The sequence below is a fragment of the Callorhinchus milii genome, unplaced genomic scaffold (assembly GCF_018977255.1).
Source record: "Callorhinchus milii isolate IMCB2004 unplaced genomic scaffold, IMCB_Cmil_1.0 Scaffold11, whole genome shotgun sequence".
NCBI classification, from domain to species: domain Eukaryota; kingdom Metazoa; phylum Chordata; class Chondrichthyes; order Chimaeriformes; family Callorhinchidae; genus Callorhinchus; species Callorhinchus milii.
In genome coordinates, this window is record NW_024704752.1 from 3,142,665 (window position 1) to 3,163,123 (window position 20,459).

Here is a 20,459-nt window from a genome sequence, read left to right on the forward strand (position 1 = left end):
CAAACTCTAAAGTTATTTAGGTTATAATATTTGTATGTCCTTTCATGGTGATATTTTATGCAGTGTTGTAATACTGTGTTTTTATTATTTTAATTACTATCTCTTTTATAATAATTTAGCTACAGTCCAGTTACTGTGAGGTAGAGGGATATCATGGAAAGGTTTTTTTATGATTTAAATCATAGTTTTTTAAAAAAAAAATCATTTTAAGAGCTCTTTGATTCCCATGCAGCGCGAATCCTTAGACAAGTTTCCTTACTCCACAAGCCTCTATTTACCTAACAGTAAATTAGAACCCGGTTGTTAGTCGATTGGCGGATTGCTTTTCTGGGGGTAATAATCCCTTCAAAATCTAATAATAATTTGATCATTCGATCCTCGACTGTGAAAAGGCGCTATGTCAAGCTCAAGGATTATTATTATTTACTGATCTGTTTAAAGGTTCGATAACTTTAATATTACTTGTGGGTAGGGGGGGAAGTGGAAGAATATTTAAATTTTTGATATAGATGCTAGGTTTACGTTCATCTGTAATTTTGGTTTTCTTTAATTCTGAGAGTTCAAACTAACATTTTTGGCATGGTTTGATGGTTTGAAGTGATTGCAGTCTGTTTAAAAAGATCCACTCCCAGACTCCTCTGGAGTTCCCAATTTCTCCTGTTAATATTGTATTGTAAGCATCAGGATATTGTCTCTTACATACGGATCGAAGGCCAATCATTCCCAAGGTATTCTTGTTACCTCAAGTTACGTTCATCTTGAGAGTGCTATTAATGGAGGCCACAGAAGCAACTCAACTATCAGTCCATCTGTGTCATTCCTTGGCTGGGAAATAATATATGATGGAGGGTAGTGTGGGGGGGGGTTACAGAAATGCAAATAAAAAAGAGAAAGGATTTTATTTTTATTGCAAAATTACAAACTGAACATTGATTGTATTTCAACCCTTTAACTCTCAGCGGCTACCAGAAAGTTAATTTCTCCCTGGGCCACCTTTTTTTTGTACGTTTTTTGCGCTCACTTTGACCCTGAACTGAATATAACGCTGACATTTCAGTGGTAAAATTATCCGAACATTAGAAATAACTTCATAGTTGTGCCGTATTAACCCACATCAAAACTGCAGTTTTAAATCGAAATTGTTTTTCAGTGATTTAATTCTGCTTTCATCCCTTGTTCTTTCCTCTTTTTTTCCACCAGTTAGTTTTACTTTTTTTTTCTAACTGAGTTAACTCTTCTAACCGTTTTCCATTTTTTTTAAAAAAGGTTAAATGTGATGTCCATTCATTCTCCCGCATCTTGGCTCCTGCCTTCCATTTTGTTTTGGAGGCGTGAGTGGGTTTGAGTACAGAATTGCCAATTCATTGATTGCCAAACATGCTCCAGAGACCAGTTAAATGGCAACATGGTCGGGTCCTGGACATGGCAATGTCATTCTTTATTGCAGGAAGAATTGACTCATTGTCACTTCCAAGAACTATTCTTTGATGGATGAGTAAACTTGTCTATTTGTGCACAGTGACTTCAATTTAGTCAAAAGTCATATGTTTAATTACGCTTCACACCACATTGTATATTTTTATAGTGCAACTGTTAACAAATTGGGAAGTAATTGGGTGTGGGGAAACTGGAATAATGCTTTCATATCATCAGATTTTTTTTTATTTGTTTTACAACGTTACTTAGTTTCCTAAACCACATGTTTTTCTCCCCTTTGTAGGCGTTGGTTTTCAATTCAAAACAACCAGCTTGTTTACCAGAAGAAATTTAAGGTGAGCAAATAGTCTTAGGAATCGTGCACTGGATATAAGTGTTTTTGCAGCAAACTTCCATTATATTAATAATAATAATCCTTACATTTGGTATAGCGCCTTTCACATCAGGGTGCCTCAAAGTGCTTGATTGAATATACTGTAACATGACTGTGTTTTGTTGGTACACCTGGATACATTGGAGTAATGGCAGAAAACCTAAACCCGAAATAAAAAAGAAATATCATAAACATTACTTGATGCCATGAACGAAGGCGAAACAGTAATATAATTTTGGGGCTCAGGTGATGCTTCTGAAACTCTAGGACTTTGTCCTTTCTGTTTTATGGCATAGTTTGACCACATAATTCCGTGTTTCAGATGAGATGTTAAATCGGGGTCCCAGTTTGTTAAAAGATCCCCTGGCGCTATTTGAAAAGGAAGGAAGTTTCTCCCGGTGCCTGAGCCAACAATCCTCTGGATAAAACTAGTCATTCAATCTCGTGGCTGTTTGTGGGTCCTGCTGAGTGCAAATTGACTGCTGGTTTAACAGTCACTACACTTTAGAGTAAATCAGGTTATGTTCTATGAGATGTTTTGATGCTGTGAAGAAGCGCTAATTCAAATACGAGGATTATTTTTGCGATATTGACCTGTGTTCCCATATTTTGAAGTAATGTAGAATAAAAATTCTTCCCATCACTGGATTAACATTTTCTAATTGCTCCTGGTTATGCAATATTCAAAATTAGTACAGTTTATATCTGAATTTGACTATTTGAATACAGCCATGTTAAGATGTAATTTGTTTTCCCTCCTCACTACTTCTTCACAGGACAATCTCACAGTGGTAGTTGATGACCTACGCCTTTGCACAGTCAAACCATGTGAGGATATTGAAAGGAGGTTCTGTTTTGAAGTTGTCTCCCCTACAAAGTAGGTGTCAAAGCATTTTGCCCCAATAAGAGAAATATTAATGGCTCAAAATGTATTCTTTATCTGCACATTATCTTTCATAAGACTGAACTGTCTGATTTTAGTCCTGTGATGTTGTGAGGTGCCCTCATGTGGTAACCGAGGAAAGAACATGCGCTTTTGTTTTGTTTCCTCATTTTTGTTCCGAAACTATTTTGAGTGATCGTAAAACTTGTAATACACCATGAAGTCCATTTTATTTATCCATTATAAGTTAGACAACTTGATTTGACCTGCTAAATTAACGTATTTGGTCTCTCAATCCACGACTGCTTGTGGGATACAATTGGCTGCTGTGTTCCGCCCAAGTACAGTCAATTCACTTTAACAGTATATTCTATGTAGAGACATTGAAGTTTAATTGAATCGAAATTTAATTGAATGTCATTATTAGTTAGCTACCAGTCTGTATGAAGGGTTTAATCTTCGATCCTGTTCACACTTCCAGGAGCTGCATGCTGCAGGCAGATTCCGAAAAAATCCGACAAGTCTGGATCAAGGCTGTGCAAGCAAGCATAGCGACAGCATATAAGGAGAAAGGAGAAGAGAACTATGCAGATGTTCGTATCCGTTGAACGTATTTTACATCTTAAAACCGCGAGCCTAATCTACCGCCTTTAACCAGTGGTTTATGAAGCCAAGCACTGAGTGTTTGCAAACCCTAGCAAACATGCATTTGGGGTATAATATGTGATGAGGGGGAGAAATTCAGCTTCAGTTTTTGTTCAAAATTATCTCTCTATAGAACAAAGACAATTGATGCTGTTTTCCATGCGGGCTTTTAAAATTCATGATTTAGTGCTTTTTCCTAAAATGGAACAAAGGCCTCATTTTAAAAGGTTATAAATCCTGTAACGAAGTTGAATCGATTCTGTCTCCTCGGTGAGAGGGTGGAGGAGGAACTCACAGTCATTCATTGCTCCCTTTTAGAATCTCAAAGAGATAGAACCTTCTTATGCTCACTGGGGAGATTTGCATGTAATGAATGGGACACTGGGGCCAAGGTATCAGCCCAACCAGTGCACCTAACATTAGTTGTCGCCTTCAAGCAAATGGTATTGAGGTGGTGAATATCATTAAGTTATACATTGAGTTATACATTTGACACTTGCGTTTTGAAAGAAGAAAACAGCAGCAAAACCTCTTGTCTGCTTCTGCAGAGATTAGACAGACGATCCTCGCCCTCCACCAGCAGCCTGGACTCTGGGAGTGAATTGAAGGAGCGGCCGTTGAAAGGAGAGAATGCACTTCAGAGGGTGGAGTGTATCGCTGGCAATGGAAACTGCTGTGATTGTGGCGAGTCAGATCCACGGTGGGCAAGCATTAACATCGGGATTACACTCTGCATCGAGTGTTCAGGAATTCACAGGTAGCGTCACGAGAACACGGACTTGCATTTGCCAATGTCGTCACATTTTGGTGTGCTATTCTATAGCATAGTATATTCTATAGGTTCTATCTTCCTCGTTCATTGTGGTTTCTGTTGAAGCGTAATGTGGGTGGATAGATTTCAGAGATCTCAGTTGGTCTAACAGTGCTGTTGGGCTAACATTTAGAGACCCAGGCAATTTCAAAATATTAATCTTTATTAAAAATATGATGTGTATATACATGCACACACTGGTTTGGTGCCTGTAAAAAGGTTAGCTTGGTTTTAAACTGTGATAAGTTTTCTGATCTGTGAGATTTGGTTCTCAACTGGACCAATAGATGGAGCAATTCACAGCACTGAAGAGCAAACGTTTTGAGAGGAAAAGCTAGCAGAATCTTTTCTGCCTGTATAAATGTATGTACCTGATTGTGGGGTTGCATTGATGCCTTTTAACACAACGTCCCTGATCCAGACCACCTTACCTTCTCAGGTAGAAGTGCCAACTGGGTAGAGAAATGCTATAGAACCTGCTCATTTTTCTCAGACTTGTGTGTCCATCTTACCATCCATGTTAAATATCTGCATGAACAAGTACGTTGTTCTGTGTTCTGTGCTACAATTATATTTGTTCTTTTGTATACAGAAGTCTTGGTGTCCATTTTTCTAAAGTTCGGTCCCTGACACTGGATTCATGGGAACCTGAGCTTTTAAAGGTGAGTTTGCCTTTTTTAATCTACAAAATAAAACATACTGGCAAGTACTTGTGCATGATGTACAAGTCTTTATTATGCTGACCGTTTATGTAGCAAAATAGCTTCAAGTTTAATATTAAGCTAAACACAAATGCTCTTAGTCGCTGGTATTAACTTAGAAATTAGCACCCAAAATGAATATTTGCATGTTAATATGTAAATTTGCAACTTCAACCTCCACTTCACCCCTCCTGCTCTATCTCTGCCGACTTCTCCTCTCTTCCCTCAACCTCTCCCTCCTCATCCACTCCCCCACCCACGTCCGTGGCCACCCCCTTGACCTGGTGATCACCCAGGGCTTCTTCGTCTTGGACATCATCATCGTCGATAAAGCCATCTCGCCACCACTTCATCTCCTTCAACACCTCAGTACCCCTTTCCCCTTCCCAACCCTCCACCATTACATACTGTCCATGGAAAAAAAAAAATCCTCCCTCTCCACTGCCCTGGAGTCATCTGACTCCTACACCTCTGCCCCTCACTGACCAATCACCCCTCCTCACTTTCCTTTCTCCACAACTCCCTCTCCTCCATTCTGGACTCCCTTGCCCCCCTCACCTCCCGAACTGCCTCATACTCCTGTAAATCCTCCTGGTACACCAGCCATCTCCGTTCTTTCAAGGCACAAGTGAGAGCTGCGAATGCGCCCGGACCAAATCCAAACTAAAGGTCCATTGGCAGATTTGGCTTCACCACACCAAGATCTACCGCTGCGCTCTTGCCTCCGCCAAATCCTCCTTCTACTCCAAGATTATCTTGGAGGCAAAGGAGATTCCCCGGCTTCTCTTTTCCACCACTAACCGTCTCCTCCATCCACCTTCCCATACCTCGCCCATCCTCTCCTCAAACTCCAGCTGTGAGGAGATGCTGGACTTCCTCGAATCTAAAATCGAAGGGATACGTTCAGCCACCTCAGCCCCATCCACAGCCACCCCCACATCACCTCTCCCTCATGACCCACCCCCACCTATACTCCTTCGAGCTTATCTCACCCTCCTCCCTCACCACGACTGTCTGCAAACTCAAACCCACCACCTGCTCCCTCGATCCCATCCCCACCTCTCTCCTCGTCTCCCAGCTCCATCTTGTGGCTCCCCTCCTGTCCGATGTCATCAACCTCTCCCTGTCCACCAGTTCAGTTCTCATCCCCCTAAAAACAACCGTCATCACCCGCATCCTGAAAAAACCTTCCCCCGATCCATCCCTCCTCTCCAGCTACCACCTCATCTCTAACCTCCCATTCCTCTCCAAAGTCTTGGAACGAGTCATCGCATCCCAGCTCCGCCCCTTCCTCTCTCGCTATTCCCTCTTTGAACCCCTCCAATCCAGCTTCTGCGCTGCCCACAGCGCGGAAACATCCCTGGTCAAAGTCACTAATGACATTCTGAACATCTGTGATCAGGGCTCCCTCTGCCTCCTTGTCCTCCTCGACCTCTCTGCCGCCTTCGACACTGTCGACCACTCCATCCTCATACACCGGCTCTCCGTTTTACTCAGTCTTCACGGACCTGCCCTCGCCTGGTTCGATTCCTATCTCTCTCACCGTCTTCACTTTGTTGCCTCTAACGGTTTCTTCTCCAGCCCCCGCACTGTCACGTCTGACGTCCCCCAGGGCTCTGTCCTCTTTAATATCTACATGCTCCCCCTTGGTGACATCATCCGCAGACATGGCGTCAACTTCCACATGTGTGCGGATGACACCCAACTCTATCTTTCTGCCTTCACCCTCAACTCCAGGACCACTGCTGTCCTGACAGACCGCCTGTCAGACACATCAAGTCCTGGATGAGGGCAAATTTCCTACAGTTGAATGTGAATAAGACTGAGGCCCTCCTGATTAGCTCGCGCCAGCGCCTCAGCACCTCAGGCTCTGGCAACATCAACCTCCATGGTTGCACACTCACCAAGCCAGTCAGGAACATAGGTGTCTTGTCGACTCTCAACTGTCTTCTCCCCCACATTCAAGACATGACCCACTCTGCCTTCCCTCACCTCCGTAACATCACCCGACTCCGCCATTACCTCACCCCTCAGGCCGCTGAAACTCTTCTTCATGCCTTCATCACCTCCAGGCTCAACTATGCAAATGCCCTGCTTGTCGGCCTTCCCAACTCCTCCCTCCACAGGCTGCAGATAATCCAGAACGCTGCAGCCTGTGTCCTCTCCCACACCAAACTCCGTGACCCCATCTCCCCACTCTTGCCCGACTCCACTCCCTATCCTTCAGAGGATCCTCACCTACAAAGCCCTCCATGGCCTCGCCTCACCCCACCCTACCTCTGCGACCTCCTAACCCCCTACCAACCCACCCGGTCCCTTCGTTCAGCCGGCTCTGATCTGCTCCACGTCCCCCGACCCACCCGCCCCGGGTGAGCCTTCAGCCACTCTGCCCCCAACCTCTGGAATTCCAGCCCCCAGTCACTCCGTCTCGCCCTCTCCTTAGCCTCCTTCAAGTCCTACCTCAAGACCCTCCTCTTCGACCATACCATCGGCCACACCCCCTTCCCCATCCTTCTCCGCCCCTGACCCCAGCGCTCGGGTCTGAAACGCTGTACACTGTCCAGCACCTTGGGACGTCCTCCCGACGTGAAAGGCGCTATACAAATGTAATCTTGTTGTTGTAAATTAAAGTAGCTTAGAGTTTCCTCAACATTGTTGGAGGATTTCTCTCAGGAGATAAATTAATTGATGAATGTTTAACACTGCTGTTTGTTCTGCAGCATCGATTCCACTTGCAGAGATGGGGAGTAAGGTGCTATGTACACACAGAAGTGACCTAGTGACTGTCAGTACGGTATCATGTACATCTAAGAATTAAAGTTTGATTGTGCTCTCACTGTTTGACAGGTTATGTGTGAACTGGGAAATAATGTTATCAACAGAATATATGAAGCAGGTGTGGAAGAATTGCATCTTAAAAAGCCACAACCTGGAAATACAAGGTAACTTCCTGAGGTTTAATGTAAAGTAAGTTTTTGTCAAGGTTTGAGTCTGTTACGCGTCACTATTTACATATTTATTAATTACCTGCTGATTGCAAATTTTTTTTGATGAATTGGTAGCTTTAGAGGTGGATTAAATAATGATCTGAATGGTGTATTTATACCTGAAGTATTTTAATTTTGCATTACGTCAGGGTGGAGAAGGAAACGTGGATCAAAGCCAAGTATGTCGACAAGAAGTTTGTACAGAAAGCCGACAAGGTTTATTCTCCATCAGAAAGGCGAACAAAGGTAACCTCTCCACCGCACAACCAACAGAATGAGCTTGGGATTTCGTGTGAAGTATCAGCCAAATCTCTACCAAAACCTGCAAACGCTTCCAAAACTCCAGGTATTAGGCCCTCTGTGATGCATTTAATACCCTGTCAAAATGTTTGTTTGCAAAATGTACTAATACTAAAAGTATCAATACATCAATAATATGTAAATTTCCTTCTTTGAATGTCGTGAAAATAAACTTGGTATCGTAGAGTCGCCATTGGTTAAATGTACATACTACGTCTTAAACATTAATTCTTCCGAGCTCTGTAATTCTCTTCAGACTGTTACTACTAACTTACCTGCCTTTTGATGTTCTTCCATGTATTTTTTTTTCTTTGAATTTCTCTCAAAAAAAACCTTCTCCTCTGTTTCCCTCTTTGCTTCAATGGCTGCTTTGCTTTGCTAACATGCATGTAACCAGCTACTGTTAGTAACAGTGAGCAACGTCGGGAGTCTCTCTTCTGCCCAGATGAGCTAGACTCACTATTCTCCTACTTTGACACCTCTTCAAAGCCCAATAGTAGTAAGTACCGCAAATGTGGAGCTTCTAAGTGCCTGTGCTGTTCAGTTCATCCAATGTTTGATCCTACTTTCCTGGTGTAACTGGGGTCCATTTGTTTTTGTGGTTCAGAGTTCCTATCATTTTTTAAGCCATTATTAATTTCTGTGACATTTTCAATTGTGCATTTGAATGTTTTCACCCCTCCTTCACCTTATTTATGATCCTTGTCATTTGATGAACTACGTTAGAAAGTCGCAGACTAAGTGGCAGCTCGCACGAGTGTCTTCTGTAGTTGATGTCTGTTTTAGAACAGTATGTGGCTGTTTGATTTTATATCATGTGTGTTTTTGCTTTGCTTCACTGTAAGCCTTATTGCACCATGAACGAGGCACTCTGTGCTTTCGTCTTGTAATAGTCCAATAGCATCACGATAAAAAGCCAGTTTTTATTGTACACTTATACACATAGGGTTGGGAGCTGCTGTATAAACCAGTCGATTTATCGCACTGATGTATCGCAATTGACGATAATCAGTTGATTGAACAGCACTCAGAGAAACAATACAACAACTTATGTGCACTAATGAAGCGCCTATCACATAGGGTAGCTTCTCGGAAACGCTTTGAGACATTATCCTGCGTGAAAAGCACTCCATTAAATCAGTTAATTGAATAAAACTCGGAGAAACAAAAGTACCCGTAGTCTGATACTGATTGCTCCAATTGTACATTTGGAGCTCAGTTGGACTATTCTTGGACTATCTGGTAAGTGATGAACAATTTTGATCAAAAGAGTATTTGTATAGAATATGGTAAAAACTTGCATTCTGTGGGTTGATTTAAAAGAAAAGGCTTCACTGTTGCACCAAATGGAGACTTTTTGTGTCGCAAATCTAACTGTTGTATTGTTAACATTTCTGTGTGAAACTAATCAAGATTCCCTTGTAATGCATCAGTCTTGTTCATGGATGTCATGCTTTTAGTTCCTACTAAAACGAGAAGACTTTGAAAGGTTTGGAAACAAGTACATCATACTTTTTTCATTTATTCAAGCTGTGAAAAGTGCTGATGGTGGTGCCCCTAACAGCTCTGAGAACAAGAGGCATGCAGTCGTATCCACCCCTGTAAACAACAGTGCATCTGAACCAGGTTAGTAACATACTCCGGGTCAAATATAAAAGTTGCACAAGTTCTCATAGTTACAAGATAGATGCACATGTTTTATTTCCATGCCCTTACTGAAAATATCCAATTTCTTTTAGGTAATAATTTACCCATGTTTGAATCTGAACAGTTTAGCCATTGACTGTAGAACTATTGATTTATAATAATAATCCTTGTATTTGATATAGCGCCTAATATCGCCGTAGAGACGTGTCAAAGTGCTTCACAGAATATACTGTAAAGTGAATTTACTGTATTTTGTGAGCGAAATGCGGCAGCCAAATTGTGTACAGCAGTGTTCCACAAACAGTCGTGGATTGAGTGACCAAATAATAATAATGTTTATTTATATATTTGAGTCAAGTACAAATACTAAATCTTATGTATTTAAAATACTGACTGGATGTTTTAAGGTGATGTGACTATAACTAGTTACACTTCAATTATGGTCTGTTTGTGAATAAAAATAAGTGCAAAGTGTATGTTTTGTTTGCTTCCTTAGAAATGCTGGAAGGGTCCATTAAAAACGGCACCAATAAGAACTCGCCCGTCTTAAACAAAGTGGACATTGCTTCTCCAGGATTGCAACTGTATAAAGCAGCTTGCATCCGAAACCTTCCAGACATGGCAAAGGCTTTAGCCCGCGGAGCTGACGTGAACTGGGTTAATGTGGAAGATTATAAAGCAACTCCTCTTATTCAGGCTGTGTTGGGGGTAGGTTTGCTGTATAGACTTCCCCCTTGAGAATAGAAAGTACCATTGGGAAGGGTGGAGGCGTGGGGGTGGGGGGATCTTGATTGGTAACTTATCTGTAATGAAATTCAAGCAGCTTGAAAGTGCGAGAGGTGAAATATTTCTGAAAAAGAATGACGCAGGAATTATCTACCCATTGCCTCTGTGCTGGGTGAAGGCAAATCTGTGGTAGCAAATAGGGGCAGAAAGAATGCATCAGTTGTGAAGATAATTATTTCAAAAATTTACATTCGACTCTCCGTGGACTTGTGTGTCTGTTTGGATCTTGAAGCTGTTATCTTTTATTGCAGGGCTCTTTGGTTGCGTGTGAATTTCTGCTGCAGAACGGGGCAAATGTGAACAGCCGAGACTCTCACGGTAGAGGGCCGCTACATCACGCCACCATCTTGGGACACACTGGGTAACGAACCATGTTTGGCGTGAGATTGCTTTTGCTTTCATTCTGCACCTTCCTCCGTAATTGTCCCAACCTCTCTGAAGCTTTTCCCTGATCTCCGTTCCCTGAGAGAGTAAATGGGTTGGATATAGTCTGGTGGATTTCTGTGGATTTTCAAGCGCTCCTGTGAAGAGAAGTTGGAATATTGCTGTGTGCAGATTGGCTGCTGCAATCACCCACAACCCCCATCCAAACAAAAAAGGTCACCTTACAGTAAATCCTGCTAAGTGTTTTGAGACTCCTACTGAAGTGAAAGCTGCCATACCAAACGTAGGGATTATTAGTATAAGAAGCAATCTACCCAGTACATTCAGAGAGCACAGTATCTAATCTGGGATCCAGCAATGTGTGGGCTGGTGCATCATGCAGTTACATTGACTTAACCTGATGTTTTTGGAAATGGTAGTCAATCAAAAAGTGGAATCCTGCAGCGTATTGGTTAGAGCACTTTCCTCGCTCGTGACAGGACCTGGGTTTGATTCCCTGGGTGAAACCTTTGGGAAGTTTCCTCACTCCACACACTTCTTTCAGTGCCTTGGGACGTCCTCCCGATGTGAAAGGTGCTATCCAAATGTAATTTCTTGTTCTTGGTTACCCAGCAGTAAATAGGAACCCAGTTGTTAATCGATTGGCAGTTTGCTTTCCGGGGTAATAATCCCTTCAAAAAAAAACGAATAATAACAATTTGGTCAATCAATCCACAGTGTTTGTGCTTATGCTGTGCATAATTGGCTGCCGCATTTCTCCCACAAAATATACAGCTAAGGCGCTATATCAAAGGACTATTATAAAGTGTGAATTTTTGTGGCAGTTTAAATTACCCCTTAATTATTTTACTGAAATTACGTGCGTTTAATTTGCAAATCCAATGATTGCGATGTTTGTGTGCTTACTTACCTCAGGCAAGTGTGTTTATTTCTGAAGCGAGGAGCCAATCAGCAAGCATTAGATGAAGAAGGAAAAGATCCACTCACAATTGCTGTAGAGGCTGCAAATGCAGATATCGTTACATTGTACGTATCATCGTATTTTTCTCTTGTTGTGTTGCTTTTTATTGCAGACTTCAGGGTTTCTGTTCTGAAAGAATCAGACTGTTAGAGCTGTGAAAATGGAAATATAATTACAAACATAACTATTAAAAGATCCACGACTGTTTGTGGGACACTTGCCCACAAAATATACAGTCAATTCACTTTACGGTATATTCTGGGAAGCGCTTTGAGACGTCTCGAAGATGTGATAAGACGCTATATCAAATGCAAGGATTATTATTATTAGAATGATTATTTAATCAATTGGCAGTTTGCTTTCCGGGGTAATAATCCCTATTATTATTATAATAACTAATTTAGTCAAACTTGAAATCTCTTAATTTGGCTGCAGCCCTTTTTAGACTGCAATAAAAATGATTGGAACGTTTTGTTCGCTCAGACTTGATTGACACTCCCAGAAAGAGAGGAACATCATTCCGATGTGAAGGGTGCTGTACAAGTGTAATTTGTTGTTGTTGTTAATGTTGCTGAATGTTCACCTTCTGTTTTGGCAGGTTACGCCTGGCAAAGATGAATGACGAGATGCGAGAATGTGAAGGACTTGGACAGTCAGGTCAATATTCCAGTAACAGTCACACAGAGATGCAGTATAAAAAGTGCATGCAGGAATTTATCAGTTTACAGCTGGAGGATTCTTAAAGCTAATCTTAAAAACAAAATTAAAATATAAACAAGTACAGTATGTGGGACACGAGCCTTGGCCTTATTGTTTGGTGGATTTTGCCATATTTAACTCCATGTATTTAATAAACAAAGGTGATGTTGGTAAGGTATTGAAGCACTAAATCATACGCAAGATCTTTTTGTCAATTACAGTACTGAACAGCAGATACCAAAGTAACTGGCAAATCTTAGGAATGCAGCCCAAACATTTAGAATGTGTTGCAGGGATAGGAACAAGATCTGCGTGTCTTGTTAGACATTCCAGAATACTTTACAGTTTAGTCTCTCCTACAGCACAGTCTCGACCTAATTGGCAATACAAAAGTTGTCATTTCTTTGGAGAGAGAAACTAATCTTAAACAGTATTTCAAACTAAGTCAGACTATAAAGGGATCTATTCACAGATGGGTGAATTTCTAATGGTTTTAACCTCCTCGACCCTCCCCCCCCCCCCACCACCACCAGTTATGTAAACTCTGTTCATCTGCTGCTACCTTTAGATTTATATGAGAGCCATAAATTTTGTATTCCTGTACCATTAGTGATGCTTGCTTATCGTACCAATTACTGGAAACTGCAGTGCTGGAGCGTGGGGAAATGTGTACTTTAATTTTCCCATGGGCAATTGCTCTGCAAGGTGGCCTGATACGGGGTCCCTATCGCTCCATGTGAGAATCCATAGTGTCCAAGAGTCCAGTGTACAAGTGCATCAAGACGTTAGATTCCATCAACTTGAGTTGCCTACAAAAACAGTCCCTACACTTGACAGTAATTACTGCAGACTGCTTTGAGATGTTTTGCGCTGTTAAATACAAGTTCTTTCTATTTCATTTCTCCCCCTTTCCCGAAAGTTCTCCCCTTCCTCTCTGATTCTGCTATAGTATGGGTGCCTCAAATCTTCTAGTTCTTTGACAATGAACCATGAGAAGCATTGCATCCAAGCCTTAACTGATTTCAGTTCACTTGATGGCCCCCAGCACTTTTCAGCAGGAGTCATAGGATAGAAAGAGTTCTAGTTATATTTTATCCCCTCGTTCCTTTCTACTGCACATTGGGTTCCTAGCCAGGACCACTTTCCGACACCTCTGTCTCATTGCCCTTCTCCGGCCGTACCTCACACCCAATGCAGCGAGATCCTTTCAACACCTCCCGCCTCGATTACTCTAGTGCCCTCCTTGCTGGTCTCCCCAGTTCCACTATCCCAAAATTCAATCCAGAACTCCACCGCCTGCACACTCACCCACTCTAGACCCCATAGACACCAGTCCTCGCCAGGCTCCACTGGCCCCCTAAAACAGAATGGATCGACTCCAAGATCCTTGCACTCGTCTACAAATCCCTTGACGCCATGGCACCTGCCTACCTCTCCAACCTGCTCCAATCCTAGGCTGCTGTGCTTGCACACCTAGTTCAGCAACTTGGGACGCTGAAACATTTATCGTACCTTTACCGACTGAGTCATCGGATATCGACAACATAAAATACCTATCATAAAGTCCTGGAGAAACAAACCTTTATAATCCCTTGTAGGCATGTCACTTTGAAAAGTTCTGAATATCCCCAAACTGCCTTTTCAGTATTTTTTTCTGAGGTTTTACATTTGGTACAAGATAGTTTTTGTGAGTATTATAACGATTACAGTATTAAATGATCAGTTGGCTAATTTTTAAAAGGAATTCAGGAGATTTTCTGAAAATGAATTTGATATTTTTTCGTGAATAATTTAACGGTTAGTGCTGAAAAACCTTGTATTCTGGGGAAATTGAGTTTAGTTTTATGCAATAATGGGCAAATTAATATTTTAATGATTTGTGGTGGTTACAGATGAAACTCATCAAAAACCTGCAAAAAAAAATTGTTTTTAATGTTTTACTTTGAAAAATGAATCAAAAAGAAGTTGTAGGATGGAGGGAAAAAAGGAATTAATAGTAGACAGAATTATATTAGTAATTTATTAGACAGCATTGTATGTTTACTTAAGCCATTCTGTAACTAACAGTAACAGTTCTTCAGCAAATAGAATGCATCTTATCAATAAATGTTTAAAAGAAATCTTATAAAATATGCTCAGTCAGTTGTTTAGTCTTATTAGAGAAGGAGAGTGCAAGATGAATAATTATGCACTTGCAAAAGCCATAATCAATAATGTTGTTGTGCAGTTTTTTCTGCTTAGGTTTTAGTTGATCAGTGAAGAAATCCAGATTGGTGCTAACAGTCAATTCACTTTACAGTTTATTCTGTGAAGCGCTTTGAGACGTCTCGAAGACGTGATAAGGCGCTGTATCGAACGCAAGGATCATTATTATAACAGATGGATCCGAGCGATTAACCCTTGTGTGTATATTCTGTTACTGCTTTTCTTCCTGTCTGTACTGTACGTGTCTCTTCTGAATGTATGGTGTGTGCCTTTTTGTGTTACTTAATCTGGGATGGCAACATTACTGTATTTTTGTATGTACTTTCTGCACTTTAAATACAATACTGCTGTAAAAACAACAATTTCGGTCACTGGCCTACAATTTACAACTTTTTTTAAAGAAGCGTATGAACCTGCAAATACACTGCAGCAAAGTGTTTAGTTAAATGTTGGTAATTTTTAAAATATAAAACAAGGTAATTTTATTGACCGTCATTGCCTTCGAGGTAGCTTATCCTGCCAGCTTTAGATATCATCTCCCGAGATTATACAAACTTCCCTTAAATTCTTACACTTGAGAACTAGTTGTTTCAGCAAATCGTCGGTGCAAGAGCTGTATCTCAGCACCAATCTGGCTGTGCCATCACGCTACCCACACACCCACCCACACTTGTTCTAAGTTACATTAAATATTTTAATTCACCCATAGGAAGATTGTGCAGACCGCTTTGGAGATGGAGCTGAGTAAATTGACCTATGCAAAATATATTTAAAAGCCACTTTACAGTGAAGCAACCTTTTTGGCTTGTGATAATTTATAGAACTGCCTTCGTCAAATAAAAATGCTCCTGAAATGCTTCCCAACTCCTTGATGTAAACGCATCAAGAAATATCAGCACAGAATCCTAGTTGAAGCTAGTTAGTGAGAGTTTTGATTTTGATACATACTGTCAGAGCGAGAATACAGTACTGGATTTATCTGCCAGTGTCACATTTAGTTTGTTCAATGGGAAAAACTATGGTGATTCTGGTGAGTTATTTGGGGGGCGTCTTTTAAAAATGGAACAAAGTAATTTCATAATCAGAAACGACCAGATTTCAGCTCATTTAATGCGTTAAATTGTAGGTGATGCTGAGGTTTGCTCGTGTTATATATAGATACCGTTGACGTTGTGTTTTGAAGCATCAGTACAGGGCACTGTGGATTGGGCGGGGATGGGGGAGGGAGGGACGGAGGGGGCAAAAAGAGAAATTACAGCTTTGACGAGTTCTCTGATAATGGGAGGAGATGAAAGTAGTGTATCAGATTGTGAGGGGAATAAAATCAGAAGGGGGGTGTGTGGAGGAGATTGCTGCATGGATGGATATCTTGTGAATCCATATGTGGGTGATTAATCAGATGGTGTACAGCTGTTCGGAGGCTAGAAACACAGGGACCTTAAATGTGGAACATAAGGGACAAATTTGCGATGTCTCCAACCAAAGTTCTTAATTAAAAAGCAAACCGTTTAGAATTTCCATCGACCCGCAGTAGCTCTGCTCCGTAACTAGACTGTGTCAGAGGGATATTCCACTAGTTCTTGTGATGTACTACCATTTCGCCCACAAAATATACAGTCAATTCACTTTACAGTATATTCTGTGAAGCACTTTGAGACGTCTCGAAGAAGTGATAAGGTGCTACATCAAATTCAAGTATTATTATTACTCGGTTGCAATTTGCATGATCTGGATCCCATATTTAAGGAATCTCTTTGAGAAATACCATCAGTTATACCCCATTAATAGGGAAAGACTTGTAAAGCATGTCAGCAGATAAAGAATTGGCTTGTTTTCACTTGTGCTTGATTCTTCCACTTCTCCTTTCTGACTTGCTGCCTGAGATTCCTTCAGGTACAGTAATATTAACTTTGTGTCATTCGCCATTCTATTTTCATTCTGTTATGCTCTGTTTTACCAGATGTTTTTATCTTCCTTGTCTAAGTCAATCTGTCTTTAAACCTCACTGGCTGTACAAACAGAATGCTATTTGTAACAAGTTATGAACACAGATTTATTATCTGATGTTGTAGCTGAAGTAACTCGGGTTATTTTTATTGCAGGTGATGAGACGTACCAGGATATTTTCCGTGACTTCTCCCACATGGCCTCCAATAACCCCGAAATATTGAACCGTTTCCAACGCAGAACTGAGGCCGATTAAAGCCTTCCCTGCCGTTTCTCACTCAAGAGCTTCAATCATTCATTCTTTCAGTGATGTGTATAATTGCCTCTTTCCCCCACCACTTCTCTTCTCCCCATCCACCCCTCTCTTCATCCCCCAGAATGTATTGATTATCCCTGTTTAAAACCTAAATAAAAGCTGAAAGTCTTGATGTTTTATGGGAAACCATCGTAAATGAAGGAACCTTTGGATAACCTATCACCGTCAGCACAACCACTTGCAAGTTCTGCTAGGAAGTGTAATTGAAGTGCAAATGCCTTACTTTGGCACTTTCTATAGTGTGTCGTGCTTGGGTTGTGGCTTTTTTTATGAGGCGATTTACCTCTGGGAGATGTGCAGATACGAACCAGCGTTCAAATGGAACAGCACGTTTTTAAAACCACTTGCATATAGTTTGCTTTTTACGCTCACTTAAAACTGGCAAGACTTGGCAGTGGTTTTACCTGATAGACTGGAAGGGGAGAGATGTTGGTAATATGCTATTGGGAGCAATAGAATTTAGAACTGTGCCCATTCCAAGCTTGTGTTTACATGTAATGGACAGAAAAAAAAATATTTTCTTACCTCTCGAATGAGAGTTGATTCCTGTTTCAGGAAATAGTTAATCACATTTCTTTAAAAAGAAAAAAAATTATACTTGCTTTTTAATGGAAAAAAAATTGGTTTTAAGTTTTTTTAAAAAAAAATTTTAAAAATAGTTTTGTCTTGTATCCAAAATTTTGGCTAGGAACGTATAGTGAATAATTTGACAAACCATGTAGAAAATCTAATATCTTATCCTTTCATTTATATCTGACCATAAAGTTCAGAGCACCAAATAATAATAAAAAAAACTTAAGATAGGAATCGCAATTTCAGGACGCTCAGTTTAAAAGAAAGTTTTATTAGACAAAGTATACCATTGCATGCTTATTACCCTGTTGAATGACTTATTTAATTTACATAATAAATGACCATATTGGCAAATGTACTGCTTGCTTCTATTTTTGAAGGAAAGTAAATCGATAGAATCTGTATAGTACAATCTATGAAATGTAGATTAAAGTGACCTGCCTCACTGCCGTACTTTCATGTTGTAGGGAAATGATTCCCTCAATGTATTAAGCACTCTGGGACTCTATCCTGGGTGAGAAGTGCTATATAAATGCCAGTTGATGTATGGAAATGTAGATGAATTATTATTATTTGATTCTGTTTAGCAAAGTATAAACAACATGGATGGCATCAGCTTCATAAAAAGATGTATTTGCAGACTCTGCTCGTGCAATGTATTCCACTTTTATGCTTTAAAAAAAGTAGTGAAAACCAGCTTTATAAAACTTAAATTAAAGATTAAGATGTTTCCCTGGAGAACCATAATACTAATTCTTGCAAGTTACACAAAACAAAAAAATCTACATTGTACAATGTATAGTTTTTATTACTTTAAAACCTTGTATGGTCAGTAAAGCTCTGGGTTGCGTTTTGATGAGAGCAATTCTTTTTTGTTCATTTCTCCAACTGTAAAGAATTCATACACTGTTCAGACCCAAGAATAAAAATGATTTGACAACAATTGACGGGCGTCGAAACTGGACTGAAGCAGTTGAGCATTGTAAGACGCACAATTACTTGCATGTGGAGTCCTGTAGCGTCGTGGGTAGAGAACTAGCGTTGCAAACGAGAGGACCTGGGTTTGATTCCCGGGCAGGTTGAAACCTGAGGCAAGTTTCCTTATCTACACCACTCTGTTTACCTGGCGGTAAGTAGGAATCCGGTTATTACAATGAGACGTCTCAAGGCACTTGCTTCACAGAATATAGCTTGGTTTGGATGGTCTTGAGCACGGTGATGGGTTTCCGCGCGTGTCAGACCAAACCACCCCCCCCCCCCAAATATATTGTAAGTGGATTGACTATGTATTTTGTAGGCAAGTTCATTGTATCTGGAGCAGGAGCGGAGTCGGGATGGAGAGAGAAGAAGCTCTTCCCATCATGTTGAATTTTCTTCAAATGTAAGTTTCTGGTTATGACTACAGTTTTACAATGAGAATGTGGAGGGGAGGAAGGAAAGGAGAGATTTTTGGGGGTGTCAGCCACTTGTCTGACATACAGAAACCCACCAACATGGTTAAGCGTCTCTAAACTAAGCTGAAATTTCCATACTTCCCACCTGCACATGGAAATCCCAGAAATCGATTGTTTAATGGAATTGGCCCTCTCTCCCCGGGAAGGTTTCCTGCTCATCTAATTCCAGCAAGTATTAGGCGCAGGTTGGCAGGAACCAAAGTTCGGGGGACGCCCAGTGTACGTTGAGGTAACTGCTAGAGTCTAACCAGCTAAAACCGCACAGCTCGCCATTGATATTGCAAGCTTTTTTGTTGCTTGTCCAGCGAGGACCACCCTCCCTGTGAGGGCTTTGGCTGCAGGGTTAACAGGAGCTGAGCCCCTCGTGACTGGTCGGCCCTTCCAGGTCCTGCTGATGAGCCGGGCCGGGCTGTGCTGTCCTCAGCAGTGAGTGCCCTGGAATACTGCGGCCCCTCTTGGTTTGGGAACCGGACTAGAGACCATCCCAGAGGACTGGCTCGATTCCGACATTCCATTGCCAGGCAGGTCACATTGGGACCAGTTTGGCTCCGAGGAGACCCCACTTAATCACCCCACCCCCTCACCCCTCCCCCACTCCCTCCCTCCCAAAGTAGGATAGAAAGATTGTGTATGAGGCAGAGCTGGGATTCGTTTAGATGGGGACGGAGAGTTCACCCCTCGGGGCTGTGTGATTGCTTCCAGTGTGCGTCTGTGGTCAGTGGTCAAAGTCACTAATGACATTCTGAACATCTGTGATCAGAGCTCTCTCTGCCTCCTTGTCCTCCTCGACCTCTCTGCTGCCTTCGACACTGTGGACCACTCCATCCTCGTACACCCCCTCTCCTCTTTACTTAATTTTTGGGACCTGCCCTTGCCTGGATCGAATCCTACCTCTCTCACCATTTCCATTTTGTTGCCTCTTAACGGTTTCTCCTCCAGCCCCCGCACTGTCACGTCTGGTGTCCCCCAGGGCTCTGTCCTTGACTCTCTCCTCTTTAATATTTACATGCTCCCCCTTGGTGACATCATCGCAGACATGGGATCAATGTCCATATGTATACGGATGACACCCAACTCTATCTTTCTGTCCCCACCCTCAACTCCAGAACCACTGTTGTCCTCTGCACCTCAGGCTCTGGCAGCATCAACCTCCGTGGTTGCACATCTCAACTCACCGCTAGTCAGGAACCTTGGTGTCTTGTTCGACCCTCAAATGTCTTTTCTTCTCCACATTCAAGCCATGACCCGCTCTGCCTTCCCTCACCTCCATAACATCGCCCGACTCCGCCACTACCTCACCCCTCAGGCCACTGAAACTCTTGTTCATGCCTTCATCACCTCCAGGCTCAA

At 41.6% G+C, this 20,459-nt stretch overlaps 1 protein-coding gene across 4 annotated transcripts in view; it reads left to right on the forward strand.

The window, feature by feature from the left end:
* The window catches only part of LOC103184428 (arf-GAP with coiled-coil, ANK repeat and PH domain-containing protein 2), an 85,297-nt gene extending 66,699 nt beyond the window's left edge, over positions 1–18,598 (forward strand). For all 4 annotated transcript variants that reach the window (XM_007902406.2, XM_007902409.2, XM_007902407.2 and 1 more), the window contains 13 exons: positions 1,721–1,772; positions 2,587–2,687; positions 3,175–3,286; positions 3,887–4,095; positions 4,742–4,811; positions 7,698–7,792; positions 7,987–8,183; positions 9,668–9,763; positions 10,281–10,492; positions 10,822–10,931; positions 11,870–11,980; positions 12,514–12,572; positions 16,922–18,598. In XM_007902406.2, coding sequence (XP_007900597.2) covers positions 1,721–1,772; positions 2,587–2,687; positions 3,175–3,286; positions 3,887–4,095; positions 4,742–4,811; positions 7,698–7,792; positions 7,987–8,183; positions 9,668–9,763; positions 10,281–10,492; positions 10,822–10,931; positions 11,870–11,980; positions 12,514–12,572; positions 16,922–17,022 — 1,525 coding nt within the window. In that variant the 3' untranslated portion in view covers positions 17,023–18,598. The remainder of the gene's footprint in view (positions 1–1,720; positions 1,773–2,586; positions 2,688–3,174; positions 3,287–3,886; positions 4,096–4,741; positions 4,812–7,697; positions 7,793–7,986; positions 8,184–9,667; positions 9,764–10,280; positions 10,493–10,821; positions 10,932–11,869; positions 11,981–12,513; positions 12,573–16,921) is intronic.
* The last annotated feature ends 1,861 nt before the right edge of the window (positions 18,599–20,459 follow it).